Raw genomic sequence first — 18,925 nt, forward strand, 5'->3', positions numbered from 1 at the left:
AACATGAACAAACAGAGGTGAACTGACAGACCAGAATCTCTTCGCGGCTAGAGCTTTATCTCCTGATAAGTTCTTTGAAGTGCGAATCCATCTGTTTCTTGAGTTTGTTTAAGTGTAACATCGTTGAAGTTTCGCGTTACGCCCTCGACATCACTGATTGAACAAAATAGAAAGAAACCAAGGGTGTCACTGCCGCGGTGGATGACGTCAAAAATAGACTTTTCAAAGCGAAATAGCTCAGTTAATATTAAACGTAGGAAGTTGCTGATTGGACAGATCTTACTATTTTTAGCTAATTTACAAGAATCAAGCATCAAACCATGATTCTGAGACCAGCGCAACTGACCTATTCATTTTCTAAATTCTGTGGCAACCCTGTAATACCTATATGATGTTTAAATGTGTTCAAGGCCAATTTCCAACATGAGATGGATATTAAAAAGAGGAAAAGAAATGTTTTTATGTGAACCCATGAATTTATTCACTGAGATAGGTCATTGAAGAGTTATAAAAATAAATAAATGAAGAAATTAGCTAAACTGTAGACAAAGATAAATTAAACATATCACAAAAACAGACAAACAAAAAATTTCAAGAATGTCAGTGCGCGCTTTGAGCTAGCTCTTTAACACCTCTGTTTAAATAAACTTAATACAAAGGAACGCCTTCTATCAATATGGTAGCCAAAGCTATTATGAGTAAAGTTACTATGGTCATAGAGCTACAGTATGAGGTAAGTTACAGGAAACTTTTTAGCCCCCTGCAGGCAGGAGGGAGGCCATTCTGCTTCATTTGATACAGAAAGCAATAAAATATTAAACAGACTGACAATGCAGGAGCTAATCTGAGTTGGAGGCCAAAGAAACATATTGATTTACAAAATTTACTGAAATTATGGCTCATTTCAGAAAAATTGAAGAGAATTAGGTATCAAAAACTGAAAAATAATACTCGTGGTCCAAACCACTTAAGTTGTTTGAGCTAATAATTACTTGTTGCAAATTGTAGAGTCAATGAATTTTAGAAACTAATGCCCTAAATAATCTTGAAGAATTTTATTCTTCTGAAAAGGTAGGGCGATTTCAAGTGCTGGAACAAATGCATTTCGTAGTATCTCAAAAACGCAAGACTCGAAGCCCTTTCACCGTTCAGAGCAAATTAAAGACCTTATCAAAAGCATAACCAAGCACCATAACAAAATCAGTATCATACGGGACGAAGGTAAAAATACACTATGATGGGGCAATAATAATGCTAAAATTATAAAACTAAAAGTAAGCAGTCAGTAATGAAAGAACAAGTGATCATAACGAAAAAGAAGGAGTAAACAAACTAAACTGGTTGAGGTGAAACTTAACGAAGAATAAAAGCAAACAGTTTATAAGAAGATAACAACCTTGCAGGAACTGACTTTGTTGAAAATTTTACTCAGAAATGTAAACACATACAGTTAATCGAAGAAGTTACTTCAACAAAAAAAGTTGGGGAAGTTAGAGACAGGATAGTCGGACCAAAGTGAGCAGAAAGGAACCCGCTCACATTTTCAAACATAGTACGTATGGAGCTAGGAGCTGTTTAGAGTAGTTTCGTCAAAATTTCCTCGTATCAACTCATTACTATCACACATTATAATGTGTGAAAACTCAAAATTCAATCCTGAAAACTAAATCGGCCATTATGTTTTGTGAAGGATGAAAATTCAAAATCTTTTTTCTAAAAATCAACTCAAAGTGGGTCATTTTCTTCCTGCTCACATATGCTGAAAGAAGGAATACATAGATATACCTCAATCGCCGTAGCTCACTTTTTCACATAAAATTATCAGAGAATATTCTTAGTAAATATAAAGAGAAATCGTAAAGGATTTTCTAAATAAAAACTGGTTGAATTTTTCACATTAAATAAAATTAAACGAAAAGTTTGCTCTACACGAAGCCAGACACATGTTTACCGTTAGTGTTTTTCAGATATGTCTTATGAAGAAGTTGTTTTTTTTAACGTAAAAAAAGTTATTGGATGAATAAAGTTTATAGAGAGTCAAACCGGTTTTTGCATACTTTGAGTCTATTAATAAAGTTCCACCTGTACTCTCGTATCTTCCTGAGACTACACTTTCTCTTTTTTGAAAATTATTTGATCATTTCGACTGGGGAAAAAATCCAGAGTATAATTGTGATGCCTATTTTGCAAATCCCCATCACTTCAAGAGAAGCAGCGAGGAGTAATAGATTTAGTCATTAAAATAAGAAATGAACCAAGATTTCACAGAAAAAAAATTACAGAAGATAAAGGCACTCCTAACTGGCAAACATTTTATGCAACACTCAGCAGACATGGCATCATTAACAGCTGATTTCGGGCCATGTAAGTTAAATAGAAAAACAGCTTAACAAATGGAGGTATACGGTTCTGCATTTTGGTCATTCAAAATTTGTTTCATTTTGAAAAAATCTTGGCAGTTTAAATTTTGTGACTTAATCATAAGGCCAGGGTCAGAGTTACCAATTATGGTAGCAGGAGAAAAGTAGGTGCGGACATTAAATTGACTCTCCTCTGATTCGCTGATCCGACTTGTATGTCATTGGTCGGTATAGAAAGCTGTACTGCAGTTTTTAACTGGAAAGCTACAGTTCAGCTGCTGAAAGCTTTTAACTGTATTTGATAGATTTAATGATTTTGTTGATTTTCCAATTAGTATCAAGGTAAAAAAAAAGGGTACAGACGTACCTCATGGCTACAGCAAAACATCGTGAGAAAAAAGTCCTCGAACTGTAACAAGGCACGACAAGATAGGCAGACCTTTTCTGACAAACACACTGACAGAGCTTATATACAAAAACCAATCTTGTACTGGTACTCATTAAAGCCGAAAAATGTTTGAATATATTTGAAATTTGTGGAACTTTTTGGCCTCATTCTTCCTGCAAAATGGTGTGGACCTAGCACCATTTCACCACCCTTCACAGACCATGAGTCAACCCGTTTTTAGCAGCACACTGACAGAGCTCCTATATGCAAGCATTCCATACCGACCAGTGACGTACGAGGCGGATCAGCAAATCAGAGGAGAGTCAATTTAATGTCCGTGTCTGCTTTTCTCCTGCTACCAAAATTGGTAACTCTGGCCCTGGCCTTATGATTAAGTCATAAAATTTAAACTGCCAACATTTTTTCAAAATGAAAGCAAAATTGAAAGACCAAAATGCAGAACCGTACACCTCCCTTTGCAAAGGTGCAACCTTCCTATCATACTTAATTTTTTTGGGGGGAAACTAGTCAACGTAATTTCTTGAAAACTTCCTGGATTTGTTTTTCTCAACTGGCAGAATATTCTGTATAAAGTTCAAGCTGTGGGGTTGGCTTATTCTCTTGGAAGAAATAAAATATGAACGGAATTTTGAAATACAGCAATGAAGATACGTGGTTTTGCACTTTGGCCATGGGTTTATTTTTGTTATTCCAAGGAATTTGTTCATTGTTCAAAAGGCTATAATTTTATGTTTTGCTGTGATCTCCTGAATTTCTAAGTGGGTTGTATCTTAGAGAATCCACTGATAACACTCATCCAAGTTTGAGGTGGTGCTATTACACTTAGCACAAGGAGTTTGAAAGTAACCTGCTTCCCCCCCCCCCCCCCCAACATTAGACATGTTCCTGTCAGTTTCAAGAAAAATTACTAAAATTTTCAATATTATTGAAAATAGTTAGATGAGCAATGTCCATTCGAGAGTTAAATAGATGAGACCTTTGAAATTGCAAACCTATAGAAGCATTGATGTTAAGTCACCTCTTGCAGTGCATGCCTAGCAAGGATTTGGAGCTACCAAGAAACCAGAGATTTTGATGGATAATATGAAAAATAAAAAAGGAGGAATTTTTGAGAGGTTCTACACAAGATTTTTTTGAGTCTCTAAATCAGTGGTCAAAACCCCGATTGAAAAAAACTGAAAGGAGTGTGATTGTGAGGGAAACATAAAAAATGTAGCATATACTTAATAAGTGCTTCTAGCTCCATGATCAATAAACACTCATTATATTATGCAAAAAATTAAAACTTTCTATTCTACGCGCCTTGGCACCATTTGCCCCTGGCCATGCGACTGCATCAAGTGTCACAATAGCATCAGCACAAAATAGATTAAGCAAACTTTACTCTTGAAAAAAGGAAAAATATTTATAACCACCAAAAAATGAGAAAAACTTATCTAAATAAGTAAACTGAAGAAAGAACTTACACTTGTTTTTCAGTAGAACTAAAATTAAAGGTAGAAAATTATTTCTTTCAAATATTTACAATTGTATACTTATGTATACTAGAAATGATATGTTGTGAGAAAAAACGGCATGCTGCTAACAACTGTACCCTAAAAATAAGCACTGACAATTTTTTAACATTGGTAAATCCCAATAACTGAGGGCCATATTAGTGAGCATACGACACAATACCATGAGAGACGTAAATCTAAACTGGAAGTTATACTTTCAGTTGTGCAAGATCAGTAAAAAGTACATGAGAAAATGGTAAGATGAGAGTGTAATTACATTAAAATACGGATGCCAGTAGATCATGAGAATTTACGATGAATAACAACTAATGTAGCTCGAGATGGATTTGTCAGACTAAAAAAGAGAATAATCCTTAAACAAGGCTAGGAATTGCTGAGCTTAAAAAACTCAAACTTCTCTTACTGATTCATTTATTTGTACGTTCTTTCAGAGGGTCCATCGGCCTCCCTCTTTAACTGTGATAGCACAACTCTATCACTATCACTGTACGTCATGCGTAGCACACCAGCCACACGCAGGAAAGATTGACTTTTTTTTAATTTAATGATTCCTATCTCACTTACAGGGGAGAAATTTTTAATTGTCAGTTCTGAAAGAGTTTGAAGTTTTACTATCCAACTAAACGTTAATGAATTGACGAAATACAAAAGTATTTCAGTAGAATACCTTGTAAATGTATGTTTTACAATATGCTTTCAAACAGTACTAAATCTTTGGCTTTCCACCTTGGTGTCCTCATGCAGAAGTAAAGCCTACGTTAATGACTCCGTTTCAACTTGAGTGAGACATACTAGGATAAATTCCGATCAACTTCTCTTGACAGCTCTATTCAAAATTACTTTAATATTATATTTATATAATTAATTTAATAATTAAACTTTTGCATTCTTTCAGATGTTTTCTCAACAACACTAATGCATCTTCTTTGTGAGTATTTCATGGTGATAATGCCACTAATTAAGAAATTAAGTAATTCAAAGAATACTAATAGTAGAAATACTAGAGTCCTTCAAGGGAAAAAAGGAGAACAAATTTGAACGGAGGTTCAGCAGTCTTGCAGTCCACAGCAGATGTATCCCCGATGGTTGAAAACAAGTGTTCTATTTTAGGAGAAGAAATGGACTCAACCCTTTAAACTTTTCTTATTCAGCTCATTGGACATGTGTAATGAGTAGGGCTCAAGGCTTCTCTGCATGGAATAAAACTGACTTGCTTTGGTGCAGTCAGAACAAATCAAAGATTGTGTAAAAAATCAACTACACTAGCTATAACATACTTCCTTAGTTATAATATATAATCAAGAGAATGATTAATTTACTTACATTATTTATGGTTCGACTTACGTACGTAAATTATGTACAGAGGGAATGAAATAAAAAGGAACTTTATTAAATCTATTGATACGACTCAATGAAAAAATGAGAAAGTCATAATTTCTTGCCAAAGTAATAAATGTAAAAAAAGGATCTCAGAGTAGTTTCCGAGCAGTTGATAAGGTATCTTACAAAAACAATGTACTTAATGTACGAAGCAGACTAACAGAGGTGCAACAACCAATGGTCGTTGCAAAGTGTCTCCATTGTTCTTCACATTAGTATTCAAACAAAAGCAACTATGCACAAGAAACAGGACTTTTCATTCATTTAACTGTGACAGGCACAAAATAAATTACAAAATTGCAGAAGCACCAATCTCTGGTAGAACAACTCTTTCACCATCAATATTCAAAGAGGAAGTCTCTATGTGATGATTGGCATTTACCAATATTTCGCATGGAATTTGGCTGAGACCTTCTTTGGCGTCAAAGGTGGATGATAGTTTGAACTCACCTAAAGGATCAACTTCCTGCAGGCATTTAGACTACTTTCAGTTGACTGTGTAGTCTTTTGCATTGCTTGTTTTTAATTTATTGCATTATTCATGTTTTTTCTTGTTTGCAATTGTATTTCGTTTGATTCTCTTGGCATATTTTATGCTACCTACATATGTATTCATATTCTGCATTGCATATTAGTGTATTTTCCGAAGGAAAGGTACACTATTGCAGATCCGTCCCCTACTTGCCGGCAGCCCCCCACGGAAAAACCCTGCCGCTTGCGGCAGGGTTTTTTTTTTTGCTTCTTACAATATTCATGACTCAAACGATGTTATTTTTACCTTGATGTTAATATTGTGTGGATTTTTGCTGAATATGAATGTGTCATTCTTTTTTTGGTTGTTGATATTGTACATTCTTCACTCAGTCTTATTATTTGAATCATTTTCGTAGAAAACCAAAGAAAGAAAACAAAGAAATAAATTCTTAAACATAGTTTTACACCTTTAATATTTCTTCTTCACTATAAATTCATAAATCAAAATGTCCAACAATTTCAAGCACTGACTGATTTCCAGCCAAGGAGTTTTATTTCATGCTCTATCACAAAATTTATAGAACATTAAATTTTAATATCACAGAACTCAACTTTGAATTCATCTAACTAAACTATGAAAAATCTACTTGCGCTTACATTAAATGCAAAGCAACTTGAAACGTAAATTTTGAGCTAAAGCCCTGCATTGCCACTTTCTGGGGGCACAAAAGCTTGGTAAAGAAAACAGCAGACTTTAAAATCAGAAATGCTTCATATTCCAAAGATTTCCTTTCCATGAGCTGTGTATTTTTCTTCTTTTCATGAAAGGTAATAATTGACTAAATTTAAGGTTGCCCACATTTTTTAAAGAGAGAATCGGCTTTTGTCATCACTGGAGCACTAGTGGATACGTGCGAAGAAGAAAAAGTCACTGACCTAGCAGATCAATGATCAACCAATAAATGTAAAAAGGAAGCAATTCGAGCTGCTAATTTTAATATAAATTTTAAACTTCTCAGCTTATTGTATATAAAATGCTATTATTATAAAATGTTGAATTTTTCAATTCCTTTGTTCCAACCACAATGAAAACTCGAAAGAAAGAGAGAGCTTGTCAGGGACAGAATAGTCTAGATTTCTTTCTTTTCAAATTTTCTGGATAATGCTCGGCTTTTTTTGACTGTATGATTCAATTTTTTCCCTGTTTTTTTCAAACTTCAACATTTTTTTCTTGAACTGTTGAACTGTTTTTTCTTGGTATGAAATTCCATACAAAATGTATGAATAAACATGGCAGTCTCGCCAAACATGGATGGACATGAACATAGGACAGATGAGAATAGATGGACCCACCTGCGGTCTGATTATTGAAACTATGTTGGTCTAACCAGACAAGACATACCCCTATCTTAACCATGAAATATATCGCAATTCAATGTCTTATCGGGCTGCTTTAAACTTTCAATAATCGGCTGCTCAGATACATACTGCGAAGGAAACACACAATTTCCAAGGAAATTGCATGTGTCCTTTGCAATACTGCCTCCTCTACAGATACACCTGCTTAATAATATATTTTAACCTGCACTTTCAGTGCCTTAATTTATCTTGCAAATATTTGAAAGCAATTGTATTTTCTCAAGGGTCTAAATCTTACATCTTCCAATTGTATGATGTTGTCTGATAAAAATCTAACTTGTAGGTCACATATTTATCAAGAAAGAAGCGATTCCTTGAAGGCACTTCTCTTAAGATTTGCCCCTGAAGAGAAAGAAATAATTTTTTGTTGCCTTCTCACCTATTCTAAAGTTTCAAAACAGGAGCAATTGCAATAAATAACTTACACAGGAAATGACAAAAATAGAAGTAGCCATACAATGCACTGAGCTGAAGTGCTCTTGCAAAGTCATAATTTGAGAAAATGCAACACCAAGGAAATAAATGGAAAAAGTTGATGGCTTTACAGTATGAAACAGCGACTAGATTTGTTTCACTTCGTGCTCTTTGAAATATGAATACGACTTGAGCCATTTCTTTCTACAATAAAAATACAGTCCAAAGTAGACCTGTCCAGGGTGTCTACTGGCACTTATAAAACAAAAAATATGTACATTTGATGTATTTTTTAAGTACAATAAGAAAAACATTATGTATTTTTAACAGAAAAAATTATGTGTTTTTTATGTATGACCCCAACAAAATTAGCACATTTTCTCCACTTCCTTTTCTACTAACTGTTTGTGCGATTACAAAATTGCTCAGCGCTTACTGCTAACTTGTCACTTTTGAGACAATTCATTTTTTCAAATTGATCATGGGCTCATTATGAAGGCTAGAAACAGGCTTCCATAAAAACTAATAATTATGTTGTACATATAATGCAGTTATTTTTGCAGAAAAAAATGGGGCAGGAGGGTTCAAATGTCTTAACTTTCAAGATTATACTTTAAGAAATTTACAAAATCCAAAAAAACCCTTCTTTTAGTAAAAGAAAAAAAAATGGTTGGGGAAGAATATAATCCCTGATTTTCATAAAGCAAAGGATAAGCAGGTTACGTTACTAGGGTCCCTATATTCTACGAGCGGGTACTCCGGAACCTTTCTAATTTTACTTCTCATGGGCGACGCGGATAGCCAATCACGCGCTACCTCTTAATGCTGCAATGCATTGTGGGTGCGACGGAACGATGTGTGCCGCCGGCCATGTTGGTAACTTGAAAGACTACTTGTGAACATGTGAGTTTTGAAGGAAAAGTCTTGTTGTTTGTAAATAATTTTGGTGCTTAATATGCTATGATATCAAAAGATCTTTTTCCATGAATCATAAAGAAAATGTCGTCTGCTTGTTGCGCTGTTGGATGCACTCATACTAGTGTTAATTGCATCCTAAAAAGATTCCCAAGTGAAGGCCGCAGACAGCGTAGAGCAGCAATCTGGGAGGAACATGTGCGACGAAAAAACTGGAAAAGGATGAAACATTATCGCCTACGTAGAGTAAGATTCCTAATGCTTCATTCAGTATCCATTAGAGGTCATAGATTAACATCCACCAGACTGTGACAATCTCAATATTTTTCAGACAGTCAAACTTTGAGACGGCCCGCATGATTAAAATTCGGGGGGGGGGGGGGGGCTATGAATACAAACAAGCCTATTTAAACAAGAGCGATTCTCAAAACCTGGTATTTCTTTCAAACCTTCAAGGTTTTGGCTGGGTAGGCAAGTGTTAGTGATCAAGCTTCTCACTGTGCAGTATCATTAAAACCTGTCTGCCCTAAAGTGTGTCTCAGAGCTGTAACGCACAAGTGTATTTGCCCTCACCTTAGCATGAAATTTGAACGGTGTATACCAAGAGGAGGAACGAAATTTCTAAGACTGCCAAATGGTCTCATAATATCCTAGTGGCCAGACTTATACGTGATATGCTCCTGTCTACCTGTGTGTGACGCCCATGAGTTTGGAGGGATTCGGAAGAGGAACGTTATTTCCATTCTTATAATTGCTTTCATTGGTAATTTAAATGTAGGAGGCAGGCTGAACACCGGAGCACCATTTGACTGCTCCTCTTCAGCATGAATTTACCTACCCTCTAATTTCAGGATGATCCCTAAAGAGCTAGAATGGAAATCCTACATTATCCTAAATTTGAAGAGGAACGGCAATTTTTTGTTCAAGTAGTAGCTAACTATAGAAAGCAATTTCCGGATGTAAAAAAATCAACACTTAATCAGCCTTCATTGTGATTATTTATGTGATGTAAGCAAGAACCTACATTTCCATGGTATTTTGTTAAATAGTAGCTATTTAATACAATGAATTAGATACCATTATTTGATCTTCTTCATCCTTTTTTACCTACACTTTACATATCTCTTTATTTATTCATCTTTTTCATAACTCAAATAAACGTCTTCTGCCAATTTCAAGTGTCAAAATGAGGATTAACATGCAGGTAAAATCTTTTCAACTCTCTTCTGATAACTCAAAAAAGGTCCATTATGACGCAATTTCACGGTTTTAAGTAGAAAATGATCTCCCAAAATTACACCACTAATAGATAAAAAAAGAATTCTTAAGGCGAAAATCTCAAAAATCGTGATTTTGCCCTTAATGAAGGTCCAAAAGTACACATTTTACAATATCGCAAACGAAATCTGTATGTGTTCTATGATAATATGGTAGGAAGTGTCCATGTATACACATTTTCATGAGTTGTCATGGCCTTTTCTCATCATAGGATGTGTCATCTTCTATGACACATCTCATCCGGCGACTTCTCCCTCCACGCCTTGTACTTGCATCCGGCGAAGCCCGTAAGGCTTACCCGGCCGCATGACCAGTCAGTCGTCGAATATAGTGCGACTCCAGTACGTCAACCGGACCAACTCAAACTCAAGTGGAAGCAATTTATAAAATCGGCGAAATCATCGACGCGGAAATTGAGCGTGCGCGAGTGGAACAGTGCCCCCCGGACTTCGAAAAAATTATTCCTGGGAAAGAATACGAAAAACTCCGTGAACTACTGTTTTTCTTCTTCAGAAAAAATCGCGATATCACCACAGAACTTTTCAAAATTTTACAATTTCATCAGCGCGATCAATTCGAATTCCCTAAAAAATCCTCGTAAACAAAAGCAAATTCACCCTGGCACCCCTTGAATGGTTTAAAAGACTCTGGTGTTCGGATCATTTCGGATCGAAAAAGTGTCACTTGCAACCAGCAGAACCACCAACATCAACCACCGCCCACCAGGAGATACTTTTCGAGATAACGATGAACATCCTCGGCTCCGAAGAAAAACTCGAAATTATAAATACTGGACCAGCCCCAAACTTGATAACATCAACAAATCCACCATGGTATGACCACGCCCAATTTCTACTCATTGCTTTCTGTTGCTACTTCTATTATAAAAGAATGCAGAAAAAAAGAGCCGCCCGCCTAGCAAAACAAGTTAAGAACTTGATCGACCTTCATCAAACTTCCACCTCTGGCAATCTGCAACCGGCTCCACGAGCCCAGCCGCTGAAAACCACCCAACCAGACATGACGATCAAGATGCCTATGTGAGCGGAAAGAAGTCAAATTTTCTCAAAATTATTTAAAAAAAAAAAAAAAATAAAAAAAAAAAAAAAAAAATAAAAAAATTTTTTTTTTTTTTTCTTTTCCTATCTCTATATAACATTGTATGTAAATGTCTCATTGCAAGTTACCCTTCAGGTAACTTGTGTTCTCGATCTTCGATCTGTGGGGGAGATTGTCATGGCCTTTTCTCATCATAGGATGTGTCATCTTCTATGACACATCTCATCCGGCGACTTCTCCCTCCACGCCTTGTACTTGCATCCGGCGAAGCCCGTAAGGCTTACCCGGCCGCATGACCAGTCAGTCGTCGAATATAGAGCTTACATGAAACACCCTTAGTGCCTTTTCATTCCACTCATTCGATTGCTCCCCAAGACCAATCCTTGGGTCACAACATGAGTCTGAGTCAAGTGCGTCAAACTTGAAGATGCGCGCCAAACAGAGGGAAAACGCGATTCGTATACTTGCAGGGTGCAACTTTGGGGCAAAAGCGGCACAAGATAAAATTAATTTAAAACTTTTTTTGAGTTTCTCCCGTTGTTTTCATGCAAAAAGGAACCACTTGCCGGGTTTCATTCATTAAATTTCCTCAAAGTCCAAAATAAGAGCCACCCTAATGTGTATACATGTTAGGCTCTATTAAGCCCTTCTAGCCTATTTCATTTATAGTGTGTGATTTCACTTGCAACTTCATCCAAAGTTCAACATAAACTCTTCCAAATTCATCAATTTTTTTATTTATTCTAGTATTCTTTCTTTTGGTGCAACTTTCTTATAAAATCCAGATCAATATAGTGATAAACGTTGTCTCTAAATTTCGTCTCTTCAATTCTCCTTCAAATCCTTGCAGTTTATTAATCCTGCGTTTTAAGATTAACTGGCGCCAAAGCGGTTAAAGTTTTTATGAACTTTATTTGAATCATCACTAAGGAGGATGAAATTACGTTTTCCATCAATTCTCATCCATCGTGTCGAGAACTAACTCTCATTCCTAACATGGTGCCGAAATCCATGTTGGCCAACCCATATTCCTAACATGGTGCGAAACCCTGGCATAATTTATTTATTAAAACTATGCATGTGACGAACCGCCTTTCTCTCCTGCCTGCACTACAATTCGGAGTATTCAACTTTTGATCAGATATTTTTTTTTTTTTTTTTATTATTCAATTTTCACAAGTGAAGAGCCTGCCTTTATTTTTCTCTCATCCGCCCGCCGTTCGCCGCGTGTTTTTCGAAGTGCCTGAATTTTATTCAGATGAGCTGTTTTGCGGGGTTTTACCCTTTTTATCCACGCGTCTTAATGACGAAGTGAAAAAAAAGATGACCGCATTTCTTTCTGGAATTTGACTGCTTTCTCATCCTGGACCTGAACTTACACCATGCTCATTCACCTTAGACCTGGACCCCTGAACCTCGAGACTCGCCCATCTTCAGTGCTGCCAACAATCGTATTCAACTCTACCTCAACGACACTCTCTCTTTACGGAGGAAACGGTCAAAGTTTTTATGAACTTTATTTGAATCATTACTGAGGAGAATAAGATTAAGTTTTCTGTCAATTCTCATCCATCGTGTCGAGAACTAACTCTTATTCCTAACACAAGGACGAAAATCCGTGTTGTCTAACTCATATTCCTAACAAGGTGCCTTCATCCGTGTTTCAACTCTTATTCCTAACATGGCACCAAAACTCGTGTCTTATTCCTAACATGGTTCGAAACCCTGGCATATTCCTAACAAATTCTCTAATGCAGCCGTCTGGACCGCTGCTGGAGCCGGTATTTCTGGAGCCGGTATTTCTGGAGCCTCAAGAAGTTCAGCTGAAGAAACATCAAATTCTGGAACACACTTTATACACCATCCTTGAAGACCTGGTGAAAAATTTTATTTCTTTCCTGACACTCGGCACCTGCGGTCAGGCTTTTTGAACTATGATTTGACTACTTCAGAGGACCTCCGGAAAAAACACAACCTCAGAAACGCCCTGATTTCAAGCAAGTGGATATGAGAACTATTACATCTTCAAAAAAGGAAAGTTCTGTTTTTGAGCCCGTCCCATTTTTAACCAAAGAGCTCCTTGCTCCTGATCACTACACAAAAATGCGGGTAAATCTAGCCATGGCCATTTTTTTGGAGAAAATAACAGGTGCGATAGAGGCTGCCGTAGCCAAAGGTAAAATGTCGACTGATGCGGAACCTACCATCTGGTTTATGAAACAAGTCAATGAATGGTACTTAACGGTCACTGGTTGTAGTATTAAGCATACTACAGAAGATACTAAGAAGAACTTTTGGCGAAAACAGCAGTTAATCAATAACTTTTCATAAATAATTTCGAATGTCAGAGCTGCTGATAATAGATGGAAACCTTGCCAACGAGGGATTCTCATGGCAAACAAGAGTATTCTTGCTCTTGCTAAGAAACTGCTGCTTTCCTACAATTTCCGGTTTTTCATGGGTGCGAGAACAACTCAAGATGTAGTTAAAAATATGTTTTCACAGATTCGGCATAAAGGAAATAGGAGGCCGTACCCTCTTCAAGGGTTGAGAAGTGTAAGACTCTTGTGCTTCTCTCAGTTTTCTCAAGACATCAAACGCTCCAGCTATGCCATGACTGATGACAAAACATACCTTGATATCCTCAGATCACCTGCGAAGGTTCGGAGGAAAAAAGGGAAATGTTTCACCACACCACTTGCATCACGTCTTATTTCAAGAAGCCCTCGTGCCAAGCTTCGCCCCAGGACTCCTCGGGGAGGAGATGCTTAGCCTCCTGAAATTTCACAGGTCAACTCTGGCACCAGCAAAGAAGACTCCAATGTGCAAAGAACGCCACTCTTCAATGCAGATGTTGTCTCCTCATCCAAGTCTCAACGAGCTACAACAGCATTGCAGATGTTTTCGCAACCTCCTACGAATGGTCAGAGCTCATCTCATACAAATTCACAAGTGGCCTCTACAACGGGGTTAAGTGTTCAGAAGAACTGCTAGAGGCAACTGTTGAATGAATGTCTACTTCAATTTTTGATATTTTTCCATCAAACCTCCAACGAATTTTCCATACTTTCTTTAAGGCCTATGCAAAAATTTAGGGAATTTTTTTTCAGAAGATAAGGTGTCTTCTCACAGATCCAGTAACAATCACTTTAATTTTATTTAGGGCAAGATTTTAAATTACAGTAACAGTTCCTACTGCTAGAAGTTTTTTTATTTTTCAGAAAGTTGTGAATAAAATTCAAGTCTTAGTTACTGCTGCACCTACGCTAAATACTTCTAAACAGTCACTAAAATATAATATAACACTTTGATGAACAATAAAATAAATAAAAAAACAAATTCCGTGCAAATTTAATCGAGGCTTCATAATATTTCCTGCGGCTCAACTGCTGCCTGTCCGCTAGTTTAAATTGCACGCCTTACTAGAAGATCGGATGAGCGGAAGGGTCTACTTTTAGCATGATTTTCCACATGAAGCCGTGGGGTAGGAGGGTTCAGACTTTACAAATATCTTAAAATCTTAAACAACCTATCTAGAAGATTGAGAAAATTTTTCATCTAATTTGTAATTCGTTAACAGCCAAAAAACCTGATTTGAAAAAGTCGTACTCCCCCATTTAAATACACGGTAATTCAAACCGCGCGCCACGCTCTATACCTCCAAATTCCGCGTCTGGAGTACCCGCTCGTAGAATATAGGGACCCTTGTTGTGACGCGGGTAAAAAATAAACGGGTGCGTGACATTGCACCCACCTAGGATGCATCCACCCTACCTAACCTAACCTAATCTAACCTAACTGCTGGGTGGATGCATTGCAGGTGGATGGATCGTCCTGAGCCCAAAACGGAAACATGATACACTTCACCGAGCATCGAGCCCACCCAATGCGGCACACCATGCATCGTCGCAGACCAATCATAGCTCGTCACTCACTGTATCATGCAACGCACTCTGGCGGCATAAAGCAGAACTAACTCTACACAATTCAAACAAGCACGCTCCGTCCGCCGCGCGCAGACTTATGCGCACCATACACAAATTACGTACTTTCTGAAAAAATACGTATTTTTTACGCACTTTACATACCGACCCGTTAATTTATGTACATTTTACGTGTATTTACGTATCAGTAGACACCCTGCGTGCGATTAATCGAACGGTAATCGTAATCGCGATTAATTTCGTTTATAGTCATTGAATTGAAAAATCTATAATTGCATAGGTCTAATCTGAAGATTAGATAGTCTGAATCTAACGACTGAGTTCAGAAAGTTCTAGCAATGCATTAAATTTTTTCTGCCTCATTTTTCCTTCTTGAAACTCATTGAACAGAACCATTGCATTATTTTAATGTCAAAACGATTAAAACCTAATTGGCTACGACAAATAGATATTAATTACAAAATAAAGTCCTCTAATTATCATTTTATCCACCTATTCCTATCATCTTAACCAAATAGGAAGAGGATAGGGGACACTGGCTTTCTAAAATTACAAAAACTTGAATCGGCGACTGAAAGGAATAAAATACATTGTTGTTAAAAAAGACAACCATTAATTAGGCCTTAGACAACCATGAGCTACTTAAATAAGGTGGCTGGAAAATAAATAATTGTCATAAAAATTTGCAATTGTCGAGTTCAAAACATTAAGGATGAAAAATTCCAATTAAGGGTGAGCTAAAACAAAAGTAAAAATTAAACATTCCTGTAATTTTTTAAAATTATTCACGGACCTAATAAGAAAGAAGTAATATACATATTTTAATCCTATAATTTTTGCTTGTTAAGGAGGATTTAATGTTACAACAATGCCGGTCGAAAATATAGGAACTAGACAGTCAACACAAACCTCAGCGTATATCAGAGTCTCAAAAACAGTCTTACCAACTTAAACGGCGCATTTAAAATGAGCCATAAACAAATTTGAAATTTTCCATATTCATCAAAGAAGTTTGGCCCCCAAAATGGAATACACTTCATTATTTTCTTCATAAGATCACCATGTGTCGATTGATTTTTTCTTGAAAGTCTTCAGCAACTTTCCCTGTTTGAAAATCGATTTTACCACACCTTTGACTAAGGACCGAAGCATTTTCAGCTTATCAATGAATACGAAACTTAATAATAATAATAATAATAAAAAAAAAAAAATAGGATGGTTAGAGATGAGCTTTATCAACAACAAAAATAAGTCACACATATGTTGTTAAGTTGGTGAATTTGCACTGCAGAATGAATGAGACTTTCAACAGGTCAACATTCCCTTTTTGTCAACATTCAGTACTTGCTTGAAAAAAGATGGTACATATCATACAACACCATCATAAATGATTTCTTCAAATTTTCATTAAATAAAAGGCTATCACGCCTCGATGAGTTGAATTACTGAGTAGAATGGCGTTCAGAGTTGATTACCTACCCTGTCATTTTTTGTAATTTTTACATCAATCACATCCAAATATGGTTGATAAGAACGTTAAACGCATTTTACCTTGCAAGTGTGATTAGTACACTATACAAGGACTGATTAGGAGGAGGCTTTCAAAGGGTAATCAAAAACAAAGAAAGTCCATTCAATTTGTTCTCATCGAACGGATCTCGGCTCAGAAAGTCATGATGGAAGAAAAAAAACTTACGAGTAAAGTTTAGGATGAATATAACTAATAAACGTCTTCTCCCTGCTGGTCATTTGAAGACTCAGAAATGACAAGTGACGAAACTTCCGAATGTTTTGGGTGAATCAGTGAAGTCTTGCTGTCTCCTATTTTAAATAAGACTGATGTGGATTGGCTATATCTGTTTGTCTTTGGTCGATTGCGATGTACTTGGTTCATCCATTTCTTCATGTCATACAAAATCTAAGTGTTTACGTATGGTTGGGCTGTTGCATTTGAGTTGGAAATGATACTCGATCAGCTTTTTCACCTCAGATATGATGAAAACGGTAGAAGTGAGCACTACTAAGAAAATTATGTCTGAAAAATTTTGAAATCAATACCCATTAATTAAAACAAACCATAATACTTTGTCTATATAATATACACCTGTAGTCTGTTTCACGAAAACTGAGACTTTTTAATCGGCATTAAAATCCGTAAATGGCAACGCATCAGTCTTGAACTCGGGTGACCGTACCGCTCGCCGGACATCCTCTTTTGTTCGGCGACCATAGGCCGGTAACCCATCCATTGTAAGGGTAGGAAGAATAGGCACCCTTCACCCCTCCTTAATGGGCCCTAGTACCCGGACCAACATTTTTTCTCCCTGAAAAATTCATCTTTTGGCGTGAAAATTTAGATCCAGCGTGAAACTATGATAAAAATGCACTAAAATTCAGTCCACTTATCTTAATTTTGAGCTGATACACGGCATTTGCGTATGACCGCGAAATGCCGTGTATCAGCTCAAAATTAAGATAAGTGGACTGAATTTTAGTGCGTTTTTATCATAGTTTCACGCTGGAACTAAATTTTCACGCCAAAAGATGAATTTTTCAGCGAGATCAAAATTTTGGTCCAGGTACTAGGGCCCATTAAGGAGGGGTGAAGGGTGCCTATTGTTCCTACCCTTCCAATGGATGGGTTGCCGGCCTATGGTCGCTGAACAAAAGAGGATGTCCGGCGAGCAGTACGGTCACACGAGTCCAAGACTGATGCGTTGCCAATTACGGATTTTAATGCTAAATGAAAAGTCTCAGTTTTTGTGAAACAGACTATAGGAGATTATTTCATATTTTATGAAAAAGTCCTCTTAAAGTGAGCTCCATTTCCAATTGCAATGATATCATAGACTATGAACACGTCAATTGATTGGAAGCAAATCAAGGAACACCAATTCCATCAAAAATTACTTAAAAGAACATTGCTGAGTATAACGAAGTAAATTGATTGAAAAGTGAAAACTAGAACTGATTGACTACGATTTGATGAGAAATTAATTGAGAAATCACTTTTGAATCAATCTAAGTGAATCCATCAAAAGAGAAAACATGAACCGTGATCTGCAATTTAATTGACAATAAATTAGGAGATCAGTATTGCATTGATCAGAAAATATACACATGACAATGGTTTAATCAATAGAAGTTTTATATATTAAGTTTGATCCACGGAGACTTGTTGGACAGCAATATAATCAATAATGAATCGATCGACTGACAGCAATTCTGTTGATGGCAATTCAAGAAATATCTTCTTGTGGATTGTTCTATAATCTATCAACAATCAGTGATTATTCTTCGAATTCTTGCTATTTTTAGGTCATGAACACAATGATTCCTGTTTGATAGGAATTCTTTCTCTTAGTCAAACAGGTTTTTTATTTGATCGATTTTTGCATTTTGGGATTTTTCAAATTTTTGCGAATTTAAAATGACTGCGCAATTGGTCAACAAATCTTAATTCTTCATGTGCGAGTTTTTTTCTTGGAGGAGGGGGCTGTCTCCTATTGTTTAGTAACTATACTATACTGTGAAATTTACTGTCTATTTTTGTGCACAACAAAAGTAAAATAATTTTACTTTCGCTTACTTACGTAATGATGCCTGGAGCTTTTCGGTGGATTTAAATTATTAAACTCAAAAGACTTTCTTCTTTATTTTTTTTCCCTTTCTTTCGTTTTTTCTAAGCGGAGGCTCACACAAAAAGGATTTTTTAATTTCCATTATTTTGTAAATGTTTGACTAAAAATTTTTCAA

At 36.4% G+C, this 18,925-nt stretch overlaps 1 protein-coding gene across 8 annotated transcripts in view; it reads right to left on the reverse strand.

The window, feature by feature from the left end:
- Nucleotides 1-454: 454 nt before the first annotated feature.
- The window catches only part of SPoCk (secretory pathway calcium atpase), a 78,939-nt gene continuing 60,468 nt past the window's right edge, over nucleotides 455-18,925 (reverse strand). For all 8 annotated transcript variants that reach the window (XM_072300999.1, XM_072301002.1, XM_072301000.1 and 5 more), the window contains one exon: nucleotides 455-17,204. In XM_072300999.1, coding sequence (XP_072157100.1) covers nucleotides 17,077-17,204 — 128 coding nt within the window. In that variant the 3' untranslated portion in view covers nucleotides 455-17,076. The remainder of the gene's footprint in view (nucleotides 17,205-18,925) is intronic.

Source organism: Bemisia tabaci, chromosome 5 (genome assembly GCF_918797505.1).
Source record: "Bemisia tabaci chromosome 5, PGI_BMITA_v3".
In the NCBI taxonomy this organism is placed as follows: Eukaryota; Metazoa; Arthropoda; class Insecta; order Hemiptera; family Aleyrodidae; genus Bemisia; species Bemisia tabaci.